The sequence below is a fragment of the Silurus meridionalis genome, chromosome 28 (genome assembly GCF_014805685.1).
Source record: "Silurus meridionalis isolate SWU-2019-XX chromosome 28, ASM1480568v1, whole genome shotgun sequence".
Taxonomy (NCBI): Eukaryota; Metazoa; Chordata; class Actinopteri; order Siluriformes; family Siluridae; genus Silurus; species Silurus meridionalis.
In genome coordinates, this window is record NC_060911.1 from 1017501 (window position 1) to 1037500 (window position 20000).

Consider the following 20000-nt stretch of genomic DNA (forward strand, 5'->3'; position numbering starts at 1 on the left):
AGTTTAATACATAAAAAAATAATAATAATAATTTAGCACCAAATAGATCTGCGAGGAATCTGAGATTAAGGACATGAAGAAAGTCATGATTTGGAACACGTCTCCACTGAAACCATCACACACACCCACACCCACACCCACACCCACACACGTCAAGGTTGAAACCTGAAACCCCTGAGCAGTTCCTTTTTTTTTTTAATTACAAAATTATTGTACATCTCATTTATTCAGCATGTAACAGAACATCATCTACAAACGTGTTCCAATCTGCAGGTAGTTCACTATGTAGGAAGCACGTTTAGGAAGTGTTTCATAGAAAAACAGGTGGTGAAATGTAAAAGCAGCACCATGAGTAAAAATGATCCCATCATACTGCAATCCAGGAACGGTTCACGGATGGATTTGAAATACGGACGTCTCTACATCTTCTCATAGGTGAGCTGGTGTCCACAGGTCTTACACACTCTCCTGTACTGATCCTCTTCTTCATCCAGCAGCTCCTCCTCACCATAATCATGCTGATGAACACCAGTGTTTTTCCTGAACATGCTGCTCCTCACCGTACGCCTTAGCTCTGAGAGGGAGATGAGGGAGAGGGCAGAAAGAAGAAAAAGAGAGAGAGAAAAAAAGAAAGAGTTAAAAGGAGTGTGTGTGTACTGTGTATATATAAATGTGTGTGTGTGTGTGTGTGTGTGTGTGTGTGTGTGTGCGTATACCTTTGACTTTCTTGTTGAAGCGTTTCTGTTTCTGTACCTCTTTGTTTTCCTCTCGAGTCTCTCGTGCCTCCTCCAGAGCCTCCTCACTGCCCCAAACCTCCAGAGACCGCCTCACCACCTGCACACGTGCGCACACACACACACACACACACACACACACACACACACACACACACACACACACATAGATGCAGTATGCAGTTCGCATCGTCTCGCTCACATACGCAAGACCTTCCCTGAAAAAAGACGTTTTCTGGATGGAAGCAGTTGTTGTTCTAAAACCTGTATGAAGCTTTCAGCATTGATGGAACATTTCCAGATGTAAAATCTGCCCATACCACAGGCACTAATGCACCACCATACCATCAGAGATGCAGCTTCTAGACCTGAGTGCTGATACCCAGTCAGATGGTCCCTCTCCTCTTTAGTCTGGAGGACGTGGTGTCCATGGTTTCAAACAGAAATTAAACTTTCTATTCGTCTGAACACAGAACAGTTTTCCACTTTACTTCAGTAGATTTGAAATGAGCTTTGGCTCAGAGAAGATCGAGGTGTTTCTGGATCATGTTCACAGTATGATGGAGATTTAACCTGCAGTTGTGGACGACGTGACAAACTGTGTTTACAGACAACGATTTCTGGAGGTGTTCATGATCCCATACAGTGATTCTTCATTACAGAATCATCAGTGGTTTAAATGCAGTGGCCCCTGAGGGCCCGAAGATCACGATCTAATGATTTTCACCCTCATGCACAGACATTTCTCCAGATTCTGTTCATCTTTTAATGATTTGATGTTTCTGTGAATGATGAGATTTTACACTGTTTTGAAGTTTGATGTTGAACATTATTGTGAAATCGTTCCACAGTTTGTAGACGCAGTCTAGACTGGTGAAGCCCCGCCCATCTTTAAGTATTAGTGTTTTAGGGGGTAAGGGTCAGAGGTCGGGGTGTTACCTGTGATTTGAGGTAGAGCTTCATGTCTCCCCAGCTAGGATTGTGAGGGTTTTTCTTTAGGATGAAGCGCAGTGGAGGCTCTCGCTGATCCAGATCACAGTCTTTTAACAGGAAAAGCTGCTTCGCCTCTGTACGAGAAATCAGCTTGTGTTTCACCTCACTGTCTCTACACACACACACACACACACACACACACACACACACACACACACACACACACACACACGAACAGTGGTTATGAGACAAAACCACAAAAACTGTGTGTGTGTGTGTGTGTGTGTGTCATACACAGCTGCAAAAAAAACAAAACAAAAAAAACACTCTTACAGCTGCAGAAACCTAAAGGAAGTGTGTGTGTGTGTTTGTGTGTGTGTACATGTGTGTGTGATGCCTTACCTGCACTTGTCACACACTGAGAGATCAAAACTGTTGCTGAGGTACGAGTCCATAAACGGCTTTGCACACTCCTCACACACCAGATAATCCGGCTCCATCACTGGGGCTGAACAACACACACACACACACACACACACACACACACACACACACACACACACACACACACACACACACACACACGTCTACTCGAGGTGCCAATACCTTTATCTCTTCCTAACATTGTTGAGTTGTGATGCTGAACATGGTGATAAATGATGATGATGATGAAGGTGGTGATGCTGTTAACGATGATGGTAAAGGTGCTGATGGTAGTGATGGTGGTAATGATCATGAAGGTGGTGGTGAAGATGATGGTTAAGGTTAAGATGATGAAGGTCGGTATTGGTGATAATGAAGATGATGATGAAGTTTATAATGGTGATAATGAAGATGATGATAGTTACCAGGTTTATAGACCACTCTCTGCTCTCGTTGCTCGTCCTCCTCCTCTTCATCCTCGATGAAGAATCCAGCACCTGAGTCGATCGTCTTCGCTATTTTGGCTGAGGTGGCACCTAAAACACAAACACACAAACACACACCAATAAACACGCACACATGCTCATGCACACACACACACACACACACACACACACACACACACACACACACACACACACACACACCTTCACCAGCAGGTGGTCGGTTGGCGAGTCTGGATTGTCTCAGCATCAGCGCTCTCTGTCTGTTCCTCTCAATCTTTGCCAACATGAACGGAGTTAACACCTGACTCTGAGATCCTCCATCCACTTCATCCCCAACAGAGACACAACCTGACTTTACACACTCCATCTTCATCAACGCAAACACACACACCTGCAGAGAGAGAGAGAGAGAGAGAGAGAGAGAGAGAGAGAGAGAGAGAGACAGAGGTGGATAAGAGAGATGTTCATGTGAATGTATACAGAAAGATAGACAGAGAAATCAAAGAAAGAGAGACAGGCAGAGACAAACAGAGAAATAGACTCAGAGAGAGACAGAGATAAACAAAGGGAAAGACACAGAAAGAGATGTAGAGACACAGAGAGAGACAACTACAGACCGGTATCACTTCTCTCCTTTCTTTCTAAATCTCTGCAACGCACTGTTTTTAACCAACTGTCTGTCTGTCTCTCACAGAACAACCTCCATGAGCCGAACCAGTCTGGGTTCACAGCAGCACATTCCACAGAGATGTCCCTTCTAGCTCTTTCTGAGAAACTGCATGCTGCTCAATCAGTCAAGCTGTCATCTGTACTTATCTTCCTACCTGGAAGGTCGCTCATACCAGGTAACATGGAGTGGATCCACATCTGCCCCACACAGACTTACTACTTGTGTCCCACAAGGCTCGGTACTTGGTCCCCTCCTTTTCTTCCTCTATACCCATTCTATTGGTGAAGTCATATCCTCACATGGGTTTTCTTACCACTGTTATGCTGATGACACTCATCTTTTCTTTCCCTTCTTAGATACCACAGCTTCTGCTCGGATCTCGGCATGCCTAACAGATATATCTTCATGGATGGTTGAATTCAATCTCAACCTCAGCAAAACAGAACTGCTGTTCATCCAAGGTGACTCCAGGTCAAGATCTCAGAATACCTCCTCATACCTCTCTGCTCTCCTTCAGACACTGCTCGCAACCTCGGGGGAACTATGGACAATCAACTGATGTTGCTAAAGTGGTAAAGTTTTCTATGTAAAAATCAAGAGTTATCGTCTGATTTATTTTAAATTATAATCTCGTGTACCAGTGTAGATTTATTTATTAATAGAAACTCTTTCATACGTCGCTCCGGACACGGCGTCTGCTAAATCCCACAAATGTAAATGTAAAGGAGAGACACAAAGACAGAGTGAGACACTGACAGCAACAGAGAGAGAGAGAGAGAGAGAGAGAGAGAGAGAGAGAGAGAGACAGCAAGACACAGAGAAATAGAAAGAGTCCAAAAGAGAGAGAAAGACACACACAGAGAGAGAAAGAGAGAGAGAAAGAGAGAGACACAGCGAGACACAGAGAAATAGAAAGAGACCAAGAGAGAGAGAGAGAGAGAAACAGAGAGAGAGAGAGAGAGAGACAGCAAGATGGAGAAAGATAAAGAGACACAGAGACATAGAAAGAGTCCAAGCGAGAGAGAAAGAGACAGTGAGAGAGACACACACACACACACACACAGAGAGAGAGAGAGAGAGAGAGAGACACACAGCGAGACTCAGAGACATAGAAAGAGACCAAGAGAGACAGAGACAGAGAGAGACACACACACACACAGAGACAGAGAGACAGAGACAGAGAGACACACACACACACACACGCACACAAAGAAAGAGAGAGAGACAGAGAGACACACACACGCACGCACGCACGCACACAGAGAAGAGAGAGAGACAAGAGAGAGAGAGACGGGGATAGAGAGAGAGACAGAGAGAGAGACAGAGAGAGAGAGATACACACACACACACACAAAGAAAGAGAGAGACAGAGAGAGAGAGAGAGAGAGAGAGAGACGCACGCACACAGAGAAAGAGAGAGAGACAAAGAGAGAGAGAGAGAGAGAGAGAGAGAAAGAAAAGAGAAAGATCAGTTCGTTTCTAATCAACTGAAAATAAATAAATATGTAAATGAGATGAATCACGTGATACCTCGATGCGGGAAGTGCCATAAAACCATAATATTATTATTTACATTCATTACACTGTGGATGAGGATTAAAACATCCCAATTACAGCTTTATACTAAAAATATCCACCTTTTATATCGGAAAAAACATCCTGTGGAAATCTAACTTTATATTTGTAGCTATATTTCTGCCATAACTTACCCGAAGTATGTAAATAAAACACACACACACAAACTACACACACACTCTACATTCACGGAGAAATCCCGCGCACTAAAAACTACATTTAAACAAATAAATTCATATATTTAATAAAACACTTTATTTCAAAAACAGACAGCTAAATGCTAATTTAAATACTAATGCTAACGCTTCTGTTGTCTCGCGGCTTCTTCGCCTCCTTCTGTGGTTGGTCACGTGGAGCGCGCTTTCGCCACCTAAAGGCTGTCATGCGGTATTGCATGTGCACTATTGCAGTAATAGCAAATCATCACTTTTTACTCATTTAAAATTTGCATTTAAAAGTAAATAAACATAACACAAAACAATAACCACGCAATTAAATACGCTGAAACGCGTGTAAAAGGTGAAATGTGGTGTTTTTTTGTTGATCTTTGTAAATCCGTCTCTACAGGCCGGTTAGCTCAGTTGGTTAGAGCGTGGTGCTAATAACGCCAAGGTCGCGGGTTCGATCCCCGTACGGGCCAGTTACTTTTCTTCTATTATCATTTTATAATATTATATTGACGTGTATTTCACCCCCAGATCTTCAGAGATGTTCTGCCTGAATCAGTCCTCCTACATCATCATGACGTCACGTGTATAAAACCCATCAGTACGATAGAGAAGTGCAGTAGAACAGAGCGCTGCATCACACATGATCTCATACAGTCACCATAAACATCATCACTAAACAATTCAACACGTCTCCTTTCACTGGAGCCACAACTGCACCTCCACATACATCATCTCCAGCAGGAGCACTGATCTTCACCTCCTCACATCACCCCGGGGTTCTGTTTCTGTACATTACAGTTTTCATTGTGATTTAAAATGAGGACAATGTGTTTTTTTGCACATTTTAAAGAAAACACAAAAGTATCACTGGTTTTTGAAGAAGCGTAACTGTTTTGGTGTCCAGCTTTTCTTAAAAAAATCAAATCACACGAATATATTGGAGATTGTGCAGTTTTGCTACAGATGCAGGCTGTGAGCTCGGACTGGTGACGTGAAAACGCTGACGTTATTGGACAGATTATTTTGCCCCTGACAACACGTGATGTGACGAATGAAATCTGATTGGATGGAGATTGTAACATAAACAGACACTACGTGTAGCAACAGATTGAAGAGAAAGACTACGAAATGAAGAAAATAGACTCGTAGGAAGAATTAAATACATATTAATGGAAATATATTTAAAGATCAGATTTTGATCTGTGGATTTAACAAAAGAAATAAAACAGAAAAAAACACCAAACAAAAAAAAAAGGAATTTCTATAAAAATAATTTTATTTTTGCATGAACAGAGGAAAAAAGATCTGGTGTTTAAGTACAGAAAGAAGCCACTGTAAGATTAATAAACCTGGTGCTGAAAATTAATAAGCAGCTTCACCACACTATACCTATACATACTATATTTATATATACCCCCCCCCCCCAACTATTTTTTTATTGTTCAAACAAATGTATATCTCAGTGTGTGTTTGGAATCCTGCAGGACTGATAATAATAAAAGCTTCTTGTGAAAAATTGTTTACATCAGGAACTCAAGATCATTAAATCACACATTCAATATATTCACTCAGAAATGATAGATCAGATAGATCAGATAGATCAGGAGCTCCTTACTCATAGAAAAGCTGGAAATAAAACCCACCGAAGCTAAAGCTACTGGTTTTACTGGTTAACGTTCGTTCAGGACGTCGTCAGTCGCCCTGGTCGTATCCAGCGCCGCTTATCTTCTCTTCGTTCCACCAAAACCTGCAACGACAAGAACATCACAGACGTATTATTGATCCAAACTGATTTGAGATTTCAGTCAGTGAGCTGAGGCATGTGGAGGAGTGAGGACACAGAGAGAGGAGTTTACCTGAAGCAGTGCGACTCCCAGAGCTGCTGTTGGAGCTGCTGTTGGAGCTGCTGTTGGAGCTGCTGTTGTAATGCGGTGACGTGAAAGGGCTCACATGAGGAACACGCCTACCACCACCACTACCAGCATACACACACACACACACACACACACACACACACACACACACACACACACACGAGGAGGAAGAAACAGTAGAGTTTAACAGTGTGTGTGTGTGTGTTCTATTCCTTAGTAGTGTATATTCAGCTGCACTCACCTCTGAGAGCCAAACAGGTATCCCAGCAGCCCTCCTGTTCCCATTCCAGACCAGAAACCGTTTCCACCTCGGTTTCTGCCCCTTACTCCACCCCCAAGTCCTCCGAGTCCACCCCCAAGTCCTCCGAGTCCACCCCCAACTCCTCCAAATCCACCCCCAACTCCTCCAAATCCACCTCCTCCACAGCCGGCAGCGCGAGGTTCACTGTACGAATCCGAATAGTCGTAAGCAGGAGGAGGATCTGAAACCCAGATATAATCTTAATTACATTGTGGGTGGAGACTTCAGTCTGATTGGTTAGTGATATTGTGGGTGGAGACTTCAGTCTGATTGGTTAGTGATATTGTGGGTGGAGACTTCAGTCTGATTGTTTAGTGATATTGTGGGTGGAGACTTCAGTCTGAATGGTTACAGTGATATTGTGGGTGGAGACTTCAGTCTGATTGGTTAGTGATATTGTGGGTGAAGACTTCAGTCTGATTGGTTAGTGATATTGTGGGTGGAGACTTCAGTCTGATTGGTTAGTGATATTGTGGGTGGAGACTTCAGTCTGATTGGTTAGTGATATTGTGGGTGGAGACTTCAGTCTGATTGGTTAGTGATATTGTGGGTGGAGACTTCAGTCTGAATGGTTAGTGATATTGTGGGTGGAGACTTCAGTCTGATTGGTTAGTGATATTGTGGGTGGAGACTTCAGTCTGATTGGTTAGTGATATTGTGGAGACTTCAGTCTGATTGGTTACAGTGATATTGTGGGTGGAGACTTCAGTCTGATTGGTTAGTGATATTGTGGGCGAAGACTTCAGTCTGATTGGTTACAGTGATATTGTGGGTGGAGACTTCAGTCTGATTGGTTAGTGATATTGTGGGTGGAGACTTCAGTCTGAATGGTTACAGTGATATTGTGGGTGGAGACTTCAGTCTGATTGGTTACAGTGATATTGTGGGTGGAGACTTCAGTCTGATTGGTTAGTGATATTGTGGGTGGAGACTTCAGTCTGAATGGTTACAGTGATATTGTGGGTGGAGACTTCAGTCTGATTGGTTACAGTGATATTGTGGGTGGAGACTTCAGTCTGATTGGTTACAGTGTAAAAGTGTATGATAATTATATTATGGTTATTTAGTGATTATGGTAATTAAATGTATACTCAGTCCACACCTGTATACTCAGATTTGAACCCAGGTGGAGGTGGACCCATGTTACCATTGTTGGCTCCACCAGGCCCTTGGTTTCCTCGGAACCCGTCTCCATTGGAACCACGATTGAGGTCGCACAAGAACAACTTATAAACGGCAAATCCAAGCAGCAGGATGGCGCCAACGATCACCAGGCTGTTTAAATCGCCTAAACCCTCGCCGCTTCCATGCTTCTGCTTCTCCTTGGAGAACCAGGAGCCAGAGAATGGCGACCCGCCCCGGTTCTGCCGCCCCTCAGCGGTGAGCTCCAGCGCGTACTCAAGACCGCAAGAGCCTCGCAGGATATAGGAGTCACCAGGGTTGTTGTAGCCTTCACAGGAAACCTCCACCTTTCCAAAACGGTACCAGTTATCCATGTCAGCCTTGCACTCCCACTACAAGGACAGAAATCGAGACGTGAGACAGGTTCATCACTTGTTTCCTAACAAAACGCTCAATCCACGCAGAGCTTCTAACCGGCGGTACCAGCAGAGAAGGGAGAAGTGTGTATACAGCGAGAACAAAACCTCATGGGAACCAGGTGTTGATCCACCAAGTCTGGAATCCAACACAAACGAGGCGTGCAGTTACAGGGAACTAATCCAGAGTGAGACAGCGTGATGGGACCCGGTCTAAACCACACACACACACACACACACACACACACACACACACCTGGATGTCCACTCCGTCCCAGCCCTTATTCTGGCACTGAACCACTTCAGGGACAAAAGCGGTGCAGCCCGCGGATCCTCCAACACACTGCAGCTGGGGGACAGGACTGGAGCGGCGGGCGGTCGTGTAGCGACCCCTGTACAGGGTCAGAACCTGGACATCACGGAGTAACACGGCTTCTACACACACACACACACACACACACACACACACACACACACAGTTAGGAAACCTGCATATCTCGTGGTAATAAACAGTAATGAATGTGTCTTACCGTCAGTCCAGCAGGAGACGAGGAGCGGCCACGTGATCAGGTTAAACAGGATCACCGCTGTCAGCGCCATGTTTACAATCTGCTCGCTAAACAGTTAGCAATGCTAAAACTAACCCGGATTATTTCAGAACAAACTAAAAAGCACACGTCTCTTCCACGTGGTTCTTTATTAAACACGTTTTTGTCCACTGCGTGTGCGCCGAATGACACGTTTCTAACGCTCTTTTTAATCTCCTTTTCACTGCGGAAAGCGAGCTGCTGCAAATCCACTGTGACGCCGCAAACAGACGCGCTGCTTCCGCTTCCGGGTTTGTCTACGTCATCAATGTGTGCCAACAAATTCGCCATTTATTTTTATTAATTCATTAATTAATTCTCATTATTTAAATTAATGCTTATAAACAGTATCCAACAAATTTATTATGTTCGACCGGAAATGAACACCGTCTTTATTTTAAATATAAATATAAATAATATTATATTAAATAAATGGTTTTAATAAATAAACCCTCACTACATTTTTACTTTATTTTTTATCACTGAATATGAATTTATTTATTAGTGTAATAGTCTGTTCTTTTAATTTCATAGCGTTTTTTTGTTTTTGTTTGTTTTGTATATAACATTCCTACAATAATGAAACATTACAAATACAATATTCACATTTAATAAAGGAGAGGAAAGAAAGAAAGAAAGAAAGAAAGAAAGAAAGAAAGAAAGAAAGAAAGAAAGAAAGAAAGAAAGAAGGAAAGAAAGAAAGAAAGAAAGAAAGAGTAATCTATTTCTAATAAAAAGAGGAGTTCTGAGGAGGTCTGTAAGTGTATCTGTACTTCTGGTTGATTGGCGGCTTGAAAGTCCTTGTAAATTTTCACAATATATTTATATAAGTCAGTCTTAAAGTGAGAGAAATCATGCATCCTTTCTGTCTATTTACATTTGTGTCCTACATAATGATCACTTCATATTGTTTCTCTCAGTTGCGTTGTTTCCTGTGGTGTAAGTTTAGGTGAGAGTTTCTATAAAATCATATTTCAGTCTCAGGTGTTGCAGGAGTCGAACGAGTCTGCACCTGTAGCGTAAACTATATTTCACATGAAGGGTGTTGCTTTAACCAATCAGATATTGAGTTGTTCACGGCAACGCCCTCTAGAGGGCACACAATAACATCGGCTTTTTGATTGGACGGTTAGACCACGCACTATTCAGAGCTCACAAACCGCATCTGTAGCAAACTGTACGAGCTCGGATATATTCATGTGGATTTAATGCTGTTTTTTCCTGCCATAACGACTGACGGAGGAGAAGAAAACGATTGGGTCGCAGATACACTCACGAGGACATTTACTGGACGTCACGATGAAAGTTCAAAACAGTTGTGTTTTTTCATGAACCGTTTATACTTCTGTGTTTTCTTTCCTGTGGAATTTGCACAAAAACACACAATTTGCCTGATTTTCAAATCCACAGGAAATCTGTAATGTACAGAAACAATGCAGTTGTGGCTCCAGTGAAAGGAGACGTGTTGAGTTGTGATCATTGGGTTTGTTGCTTTAGTGATGATGTTCATTCACTCTGTATGAGATCCTGTGTGTGATGCAGCTCTGTTCTACTGCACTTCTCTATAACACTGATGCTTTCTGTAGACGTGGCATCATAATAAGAGGTGGATCAATTCAGGAAGAACATCACTGAAGGCCTCAGGATGAAATAACTAATAATACACTTGTTAGCACTGAACCCCAAAATTCCATGGGTTCCACTGTATTGAAAAAAAATATCAGAACTAATTGGAGAGAAATAAAACAGGACAATAGAAACACGGTCGAATGTTCTCAACATCCACGTGGTTGTTCTGAACTTTATTATATATTAGAGATCATGCTCTTTGAGCATGGTTCCACATCTACAACCTAAAAATCCATGAAGTTACTGAGCAACTGAAGAACTTTGATTGATTTGGACTGTGTTTAATATCGACAGTTTTCTACAATGTGCGCAGGAACACAGTTTGCATGAACAGTTCTGCATGTAAGTGCTGATCACTGAACCTCAACATTGATGGAACTGTAATGATGGACATTCGGTGTTGAGGATGAGGATCCCGATTGACTTTGGTTCCTCTTAAGGTTTTTTCCTCATGAAGTCTCAGGGAGTTTTTGCTTCACCACAGTCACTACTGACTTACTCATTAGGGAGAAACTTATAAGGAACAAACTTCTAAAGCTGCTCTGGAAAAATGTCCCCTGTTAAAAAACCTCACACAAATAAATCTGAACTGAATTGAATAAAATATGAGTTGGAGTTTTTATGCAATGACAGAACTCAAATGTTCTCGTGAAACAGCACTTTATCTTCAAGTCGGCTTTATTTGGTTTCAGATTGACAGGTACAGGAGTTTTCTGAGGCGTGTTGTGTAGTACACATTCAGAGAAACGTCTGTGAGTCTACCAGGACCATGGCAAGAATTACGTTTTTAATAATATGTTAATGTTAGTTTCAAGTTTTACAGATATAAACCTGACCGGTATAAAGAGTTCCAGCAGCTGTGAAAAGTGTGGAAACATTGAGTTCTTTATGGTGTTTGAGACACGTGGATGCTTATTTAGTTTCTATGCAACAAATCAGGTAAAATAATGGACAACGAATGAGTGAAAAAAAGGTCTGAGTCCAAATGATAATTGTGTCTCTACCAGAAGAACTTGTGTGAGATGAAGAACAGGAGAGAAGATGTGATCAGACTCCCTCACCCCCACACTCACACATGGAGATGGAACTTTCATGGTTTGGAGATGTTTTGGAGCAGCGAAGGTTCCAGAAAGTGCAAGTGAACCAACACGTCTCCCATTCCACACTTCATCACCATGCAGTTCCGTCTGTCCAGACGGTGTGCAGTTCCGTTTGGACTGCGGCTCATTAGAACCGAATTCACCGTCTGGAGTGTTATGTGTCATGGAATATTCTGCCCAGTCACCGCACCTAAATCCTACTCTGGGATGAACAAGAAACATCTCCAATGAGTGAAGAACATCTCTGGAGAGTTTTAAGTGAACTGTCGGGATGCTGAGTGTGGAAAGCTGTTCTTCATGCTGACGGAGGATGTTTTGATTTTGGTTGAAGGAAATCTTTATAGAGTTTGTTGCAGAAAAACAAAACACACACACGTGTCTATAAAAACCCATCAAATTCAAGGTATTTCCACACTTTTTCAGGTTCTGAATTTACTTCAGGAGACCAAAAGATGACAATGATCTTGTTTGCTGGGTTCAGAAGTCGACAAACAATCCAACTATTGGACATTTGGCTGAATTGATTTAAATGAGCATAAAAAAAAATCAAACATTTGACATTTGTAAGTTATTATTATATCCTGATTATATTAAATGAAGCAAATATAATATAAACACATGCATTTAGATGAAGATGAAAATACACACTATTATAAATATTAACTGTAGTACACGAGAGAAAATACGATGCGTCATATTGGACACATGAACGCTGGGAAATACCTCAGGCAGCACTGCTGGGCTGTGTTTATAAAACAATGTGATTTAAACAGGTAAAATTGACACACTATAATTTCCAGCTACGACTCTAACGACTAACGAACAGGCGTAAAGTTCAAATCGTTCAGTATCAACAGATCGTTTAATGGAAGGAAATTCCTCCGATGGCTCCGCCCCTTCGAGTTCAGGTTCAGGTTTGCTGATGTCTTCGCTCTGAGCATTCGTGTGGAGTTTCCCGTTTTCACGCAGAGTCTCTCAATAGTCAACATTGTTCATGTCTCACATTAGAACAGTCTGACACGTGTTCAGTGTGTTCGAATAAAAAACAATCCTCCAGAAACATACAGTTTAAACACCATTTGGTCCTGCTGCGATTCTTTATTTCAGTAGTGTAGTTTCTTCAGCCGTCTGTGTAGTTTCCTCTGTAGTTTATGTGCAGATTATTGTTGAATAGTTAAAGGATTGCTGTATTTTGCGTATGGTTTTCTGCATGTTGATTTTGTGTTCCTCTCTGTGTAGATTTGTGTGAATGTCGTGTGAATATTGTGTAACTTTCTGTGTAATTTACTCTGCAGTTTTATTGTAAGTTTGTGTAGTTTTCCGTGTAGTTTTCCGTGTAGTTTACTGTGTATTCTCAGTGTTCGTTCTTGTGCTTTGTGTAGTTTCCATGCAATGTTTTTTTCAGCATCATGTGATTGTCGTAGCTCCTGTTCTGACACCTGAACGTTGTATTCAGCTTCTTCGTGGTTTCCTGCTAGTTCTTCTCAGGGCTGTGTGCATGTTGTGTAATTGTTCTGAATATTTAAAAAAAAGAAATAAAGTAAAGAAAAAAAACGCCTCAGATCTCCAAGACAAGCTGAAGGTTGTATCTCCAGTTTCTGCTTGGTAACACGTGTTCCCCAAAGGCTCCTCAGATGGACACAGGACAGGTGATGATCTTGTCCTCCAGCATGACACTGACGACGAGGAACACGAAGTAAAGCACGAACATTAAGAAGCCGAGCAGTTTGCTCATTTTCCACTTGCAGACGGCTATGGAAACAATGACGAAGATGAGCATGAGGAAGAGCAACACAATGGCGCAGAACAAGCCGTTACTGCTCACGGCTACAGGCTTAAAGCCGTGGAAGAGCGAGTAGAGGAGCCATGGGAAGGGCAACCTGATGAGGAAGGACAAGAGGACATACAATCATACATTGGGACGCTGTTAATGTTGGAGTTTAATGATGATAGATGATGCAGTCTTACCCCACGGTGATGTCGAATATGTTGGAACCCACTGAGCTTGACACGGCCATGTCTCCTAAACCTTTCCTGGCCACAATGACGCTGGTGATGAGATCTGGAATGGAGGTTCCTGCTGCGAGAATCGTCAGACCCATGATCTCCTCCGTAATGCCGATCGTCTCCCCGACCTGTGAGATAAACCACAAACTTAACACGTAATCAAGACAGATTTCCTAACCAGCAAGAACTTTTCCAGATTAACTGGTGCTGTTCTGACCACCTGCGACCTACGACCTATGACCTGCTAATGTCCTCCGGTGAATTACAGTGTTCGTGTTTCTACCTCGATGTGTTTGCGTAAAAAAGGACGAGTAATTTCTGGTCCTGTTACGAATGACAGTATTTTAACAGCTGCTCGTCAGTCATAGCTTTGATTTAGCAGGAACAGAAGTGAACATCTAATTGGCTTTGGGATTTGCTTTTCTCTGTCTGTCTTTCTCATTCTATCTTTATCTCTCGTTCTCCTCATCCACTCTGCACATTAGATCTTCAAAGACTAATTCATATGCAAACAGCAGTAACTGTACGTCTCTCACCTGGTGAGCCCACCACACCATCAAGTAGGAGAAGACGGCGATCCAGCTGATGGAACCCAGAAACGTGATGGGAAAGAACTTCTTGGAAGTCTAAGTGCGAAAAGGAAGAAAACAATTAGTTGTCAAACGTTGCTACGAAATGATGAATGTTCCTCTTTGGATGGTTAATGATTCTAGTATTCCAAAGAAGTTCTATTTGGAACCCTGTGTGAAAGGGCAAAGTCTAAACAGCATGCAGTGCACAATGGATGCATGAACATAAATTCAAGTTCCTCACATCTCTGCGGACATCAGGTAGAGTGAGCCACAGAGGGAACACAATGGGGAAAATGAAGAGGTACATCACTTGCTTCTGGCTTGTCTTTGGCCACATTAAGCTGAGAGGCTGATCTCCGTCATCTTCTTCTTCCTCACCCTGCATCAAAGTACTCGTATCAGTGCCTCAGTATTCTAAAGCTCCAACTCTAGTTTAAACACACCTTCAAACACACCACATAGTTGAGCCTGCTTCACCTTCTTATATATTTCTTTGTGGGGGACACTGACTGGCTCTGGAGAAGATCCAAACTTTAGATCTATACACTAAATGTTTGGAAATGTGGTCATTTTCTGCAAAATTTCAACTAATTGATGTTGGAGACAATAATCACAGAATCTTTAAACCCCACTGAACTTTTAAACTCTCGGTCTGAGTGTACATACTTCTTTGACTATAAGATCTAAAGATCTTTGGGAATATAGGAGCAGAAGAACATTAAACAGGGCCATGAGGATGGAGGATACTGGGTTCATATGCATTTGGGGCCACAGGAAAATAGTAATCTAGAATCAGAAGCACCTGACAACAAGTCAGAAGATGAGTTCTCTGAGAAGAACAGACCCTTAGAGTATGATTGTTTGGGAACAGAGAATATTAGGACCCATGCCAGTTAGAACACTGGGAACACAGGGACCTTAAACACTTAGAACACTGAGAACACAGGGAAATTAAACACTTAGAACACTGGAAACACAGGGAAATTAAACACTTAGAACACTGGGAACACAGGGAAATTAAACACTTAGAACACTGAGAACGCTGGGAACACAGGGACCTTAAACACTGGGAACACTGGGAACACAGGGAAATTAAACACTTAGAACACTGAGAACGCTGGGAACACAGGGACCTTAAACACTGGGAACACATAGACCTTAAACACTTAGAACACTGGGAACACAGGGAAATTAAACACTTAGAACACTGAGAACGCTGGGAACACAGGGACCTTAAACACTGGGAACACTGGGAACACAGGGAAATTAAACACTTAGAACACTGAGAACGCTGGGAACACAGGGACCTTAAACACTGGGAACACTGGGAACACAGGGAAATTAAACACTTAGAACACTGAGAACGCTGGGAACACAGGGACCTTAAACACTGGGAACACATAGACCTTAAACACTTAGAACACTGTGAACACAGGGAAATTAAACACTTAGAACACTGGGAACACAGGGAAATTAAACACTTAGAACACTGGGAACACAGGGAAATTAAACACTTAGAACACTGGAAATGGAATCCTAAGTATCACTGGATCCTTTAAATATTGAAAACATTAGAACGCTATGAGGGGACTGCAGATGCTGTTCCTTATCAGTGATTTGTCTAAAAACAACAACAACAATCATGATGAAGATGAGAAACATGTTTCACTTGATTCCTTCCCATGTACAGATGAAGTTGTTGCTACAAACACTATCCAGTATGAATAAAGACAAAGTCAACTGCATCCATTAAACATTGCTCAACCATGTGGTGTGAATGAAGGGGTGTCTAAAGCATGGTTAGAACCTGGTCAGCTTTAGGACATTGAGGTCTAGAGTGTAGATGTTCTTTCAGGTCAGCCAGTGTGTTCCAGAAAGTATGTTTTCTCCAACACACAGAACCTCTAATTGAATTGTTGTGATTGATCTGTGATTGGATGAGCTGCAGTGAGCTACCTGCTGTCCCACGCTGCCGTTCATTGGTGGAGTGACTTCAACCTCCACACTGGTACTGGTGAGTTTCATACAAACTGCAGGAAGAATCACAAGAGCAAAGGAGAGAACAGAAGATGGAAAGTTAAGTGTTTCACTGCCAGTTCTGTTCACGTGGACTTGGTGGTCAGTAATTCCCGCTTAGAAGACATACCAGTGCCATTTATCTCTTCCTGTCCCTTTTTTCTTGCAATCTTGTGGAGAATGGAGGCTTTGTCTTTGAACTTCCCTTAAACACACCAAAATAATATACTTTACACACACACACACACACACACACACACACACACACTGCTGTGTTGAGGGAAGTGTATGTGTGTGTGTGTGTGTGTGTTACCTTCACTGATTGGATCTAGTGTATGGATCATGAGCTGAAAGATGCTGTTCCTCATCAGCGAGTTGTGCAGAGAGGCCGAGCTCACCCCTCGCTGAAGATGTGGTTTGGCCTAAAACAGGAAGAGCTACACGTGACAATGAGACCGGGTGATATAGCCACACAATATCAATACTGCGATACGATACTCATGATACACTTTACTCCATTTTCATTTTAAAATCTAGTGTACTAATATTTACTATCAACTAATATTTGAATAATTGTATTATATAATCACTACACTGTATCACAGCACAGCTGATAAACGTACCGAGAGTTTGTTCCCGTCATCTCCAGCGTTTTCCGCCTCCAGAAAGACAGAAATAGGCATCATTACAACATTAATGTCATCAGAAAAATATATTTTTGATATCAATCCACAGGATTTGGCAATACAACAGACTGAAAACTACAATATTATCATTACCCGTGATGGACTTTAATGATAGCATGAATTATACAGTCATATAAGTGGAGTTATTGATAGAAGTGTACAGGAATTTAAAAATGGAGGTTGTTGATGGAAACGTTTGCTGTAAGGAGAATTGAGTTTATGTAACATTGACGAAAGGAGTCTCCAGTGTCAGTGCTTCAGAGTCTGCTGAGGGAAAACTGTTTACACTACAATAAAGAAAGAATTCAGAAAAGAATCAACTGTAACTCCTCTTTATGTACTGTAGTAGAACAGCAGAATGAACCTGGAGAACAGGAGGTAGAGGGTTAAAGGAGCAGTAATAAGCCCTGGACCTCTGTTCTATCCGAAGTTTCCTTTTAAAGAAAAGACGCAGGTATTAACAACTGCTTTTCTGTTTGGAGGTGGGACTAATTGCTTCAGATCTTTTCTTTCTTTTTTCTTTCATTTTTGTTCTCTAAACACTGGTAGAACCACTACATCCACCCATCTTTCTTCTGCAATCCCTGGTAGAACTTTGTGTTTGGAACGTTTTCTTTTCTGACCCATGGAAGATCCCTACATTCGCTCCCTCCCCGCCTTTCTTCTGTCCTAAACCGTGGTAGAACTCTGTGTTTGGACTGTTTTCTTCTCTGACCCAAAATAAAACTCGATGTTCGGAGTCTTTCTTCCAACCCATGGTAGAACTCCGAGTTGGTACTTTGGAGCAGGTGTCATGCAGTTCATAGCTGCAGTATGATGTCTTTAATCATTTAATATCTTCTGTAGATTAAACAGCAGTTTGGAATAAATAGATGGGATATTTAGTCCAAACCTGAAGTAATAATAATGAATGGTTTAGCCATTAGCATAAAATAAACTACAATCCAGGACAGAGTAAAGAATTTACATATTATCAGAATTAAGTGTTTTACATCATTTCCAGATGTGACTAACTAACGTGAGCTTGGATTTCCCTCAGTCAGTGTCCTCACTTTCCCCCTGTGATACCTCCTGTGGAGGCTTTTCAGAATGTTGCTGCTTGACTGTATATTCACTTCCTACGGTTCTCTCATGTCAGCAGTGAAGAAAACTGACTGGAACACTCTCAAGAAACTGCTGGAATCCTGAACTGAACACTGAACATGAAGGTTTTATGGATTTCTGTTTTTCATAATAGATTGAAATGAGGATATCAATGTTTCATACACCACAGACCCAAATATGCAAATCCACTAGAAAGATCACTTTTATTAGCCATGAAGAGGAACTTAGACAAGGGTTTGCATTTGAGGTCACGCTGTTTTGACTCTTGAGGATACATCGTGGCTCCTGGCTAAAGTTAGCCGTCCTAACAGGATCTGATGCGCTTATCTGCTTAGTGCAGAGGAACAAGGGGTTACATGTGTGAATCCATGCTTCTCCCACACACACACACACACTCACACACACAATTGTGTTTTATGCTTGTGAGTCATGACCCATGTATCTGACAACTGATGCAGAATTTGACACAGAAAGGTGACGTTCAAAATGCTAAATTTGTGAAACTTTTACTTTGCTCTTTATAAGCAACTACTATGGATAAACATCTGGGGACACCTGACCATAAGATTTGCAAATGCTATTTGAAAATCCCATTCCGCATTTAGTCCCCATTTACTGTGACTATAATCTTCACTCTTTACCCCACAAAGGCGTCAGGTACTGAAGAAGGTGACTTGAGGAGGTCTGAGGAGGCCTGAGGAGGGTGCAGTCAACATTCCAGATTTGAGGTCAGAGTGCTACAGCAGGAGATCCTTCACTCCAACCCATGTGAAGCAGATCTTAATGGAGCTGGCTTTGTGCACAGGGGTATTGTCATGTCTTGTATTAGTAAATGGAAAATTCCATGCTCGCACATCCAAAGGCATCCTATACAATTGTGTGCCTCCAACCTTCAGGGAAAAACCACAATTCTTCATTTCAATCACTTTTTTTCTCACAGGTTGTAGCTTTACTGGCTCAGAGGTTGAAGCTTTGGGTCACAGATCTGGATTGCGAGTGTAAACCCCAGAGCTATAACTAATCCACAGTCTCACAATGACCGAATACTGCGTGCTGGAATGATATTCGGAAGATTAAACCTGCTAACTACTGAGGACTACTGATATATGAGATGAATATGGCCACCTGTAAGAAGGGCACACCAAAAATTCATCTCCAGCTTCATGAGAGAGAAAGATGTGGCCTGTGGTACCGTCACTGTTATCATTACTATTAAAAAGAAATGTGGAACTCTGATGTCCATCTGTCCAGCGGTTTGCTATTGTTAACCTTACATGCTAAAAGCCACATAACCATGATGCCCTTATGTTGGAATTGAGGCAAATTATATAATTGCCAAAGTGGATGTTCTTTGCTTCTTCCTATAAGTTTGTTTGTAAGTGAAGGTTTCAGGACGATACCACAGCTAAATTTAGCCCCCACAAACAGCCCACACCTTCCCACACCTCATCTCACCAAACTTCACCAGTCCACCATCTGTGCCTAATTTTACTCAGGCAATGTCGTTACTAAACCTTATTCCAACATGGTCAGGAGGCAGATCAGGTGACCGATTACTTCCTGCGTATCCCATCCACCATAGAACCTTGGACAGAGACTAAAACTGAGTTTGTCTCACCTTGGTCAAGGCCTCTA

The 20000-nt window shown here is 42.0% G+C and overlaps 3 protein-coding genes and 1 non-coding gene across 7 annotated transcripts in view; 1 reads left to right on the forward strand and 3 right to left on the reverse strand.

Annotated features, from left to right (window-relative positions):
• Positions 1 to 177: 177 nt before the first annotated feature.
• On the reverse strand, positions 178 to 5127 carry xpa (xeroderma pigmentosum, complementation group A). Of its 2 annotated transcripts, none has more exons than XM_046843398.1 (7): positions 4916 to 5127; positions 2738 to 2927; positions 2516 to 2626; positions 2070 to 2175; positions 1674 to 1839; positions 717 to 834; positions 178 to 574 (listed from the first exon to the last, which is right to left on the reverse strand). In XM_046843398.1, exons 2-7 carry the CDS (start codon positions 2907 to 2909, stop codon positions 420 to 422), a joined length of 828 nt encoding a protein of 275 aa, XP_046699354.1. In that variant the 5' UTR covers positions 2910 to 2927; positions 4916 to 5127; the 3' UTR covers positions 178 to 419. The 2 variants fall into 2 exon arrangements, with proteins under 2 accessions (XP_046699354.1, XP_046699355.1); XM_046843399.1 differs by lacking the exon at positions 4916 to 5127 and adding an exon at positions 3883 to 3997.
• A 220-nt stretch (positions 5128 to 5347) lies between these two features.
• On the forward strand, positions 5348 to 5421 carry trnai-aau. Its single transcript has one exon. It is a non-coding gene; the product is annotated as a tRNA-Ile (tRNA).
• A 788-nt stretch (positions 5422 to 6209) lies between these two features.
• Positions 6210 to 9506, reverse strand: saraf (store-operated calcium entry-associated regulatory factor). The gene is made up of 6 exons (XM_046843068.1): positions 9195 to 9506; positions 8921 to 9099; positions 8229 to 8640; positions 7067 to 7307; positions 6808 to 6926; positions 6210 to 6698 (listed from the first exon to the last, which is right to left on the reverse strand). The coding sequence occupies exons 1-6, from the start codon at positions 9262 to 9264 to the stop codon at positions 6673 to 6675; spliced, it is 1047 nt and encodes a 348-aa protein (XP_046699024.1). The 5' UTR covers positions 9265 to 9506; the 3' UTR covers positions 6210 to 6672.
• A 1577-nt stretch (positions 9507 to 11083) lies between these two features.
• Positions 11084 to 20000, reverse strand: part of slc24a2 (solute carrier family 24 member 2) — an 11651-nt gene continuing 2734 nt past the window's right edge. For 2 of the 3 annotated variants that reach the window (XM_046842494.1, XM_046842493.1), the window contains 9 exons: positions 19984 to 20000; positions 17199 to 17234; positions 16889 to 16997; positions 16706 to 16780; positions 16516 to 16589; positions 14801 to 14938; positions 14524 to 14613; positions 13949 to 14115; positions 11085 to 13860 (listed from right to left, as the gene is read on the reverse strand). The exon at positions 19984 to 20000 is cut by the window's right edge and continues 934 nt beyond it. In XM_046842494.1, the coding sequence (XP_046698450.1) occupies positions 13611 to 13860; positions 13949 to 14115; positions 14524 to 14613; positions 14801 to 14938; positions 16516 to 16589; positions 16706 to 16780; positions 16889 to 16997; positions 17199 to 17234; positions 19984 to 20000 (956 nt within the window). In that variant the 3' untranslated portion in view covers positions 11085 to 13610. Of the gene's footprint in view, positions 13861 to 13948; positions 14116 to 14523; positions 14614 to 14800; positions 14939 to 16515; positions 16590 to 16705; positions 16781 to 16888; positions 16998 to 17198; positions 17235 to 19983 lie in introns of all 3 variants that reach the window. The other variant, XM_046842495.1, reaches the window with a different exon arrangement.

What these genes read in the sequence shown, in the direction of transcription:
- xpa (XM_046843398.1), bottom strand. Translation starts at nt 2,909, where the DNA reads ATGAAGATGGAGTGTGTAAAGTCAGGTTGTGTCTCTGTTGGGGATGAA. An exon ending in TCAGTGTGTGACAAGTGCAG is followed by an intron (nt 1,840 to 2,069) that starts GTAAGGCATCAC and finishes GTGTGTGTGTAG; the next exon opens with AGACAGTGAGGTGAAACACA. An exon ending in AGCTCTACCTCAAATCACAG is followed by an intron (nt 835 to 1,673) that starts GTAACACCCCGA and finishes GCACGTGTGCAG; the next exon opens with GTGGTGAGGCGGTCTCTGGA.
- saraf (XM_046843068.1), bottom strand. Translation starts at nt 9,264, where the DNA reads ATGGCGCTGACAGCGGTGATCCTGTTTAACCTGATCACGTGGCCGCTC. An exon ending in GGGACGGAGTGGACATCCAG is followed by an intron (nt 8,641 to 8,920) that starts GTGTGTGTGTGT and finishes CTGTCCTTGTAG; the next exon opens with TGGGAGTGCAAGGCTGACAT. An exon ending in TACCTGTTTGGCTCTCAGAG is followed by an intron (nt 6,927 to 7,066) that starts GTGAGTGCAGCT and finishes GTATGCTGGTAG; the next exon opens with TGGTGGTGGTAGGCGTGTTC.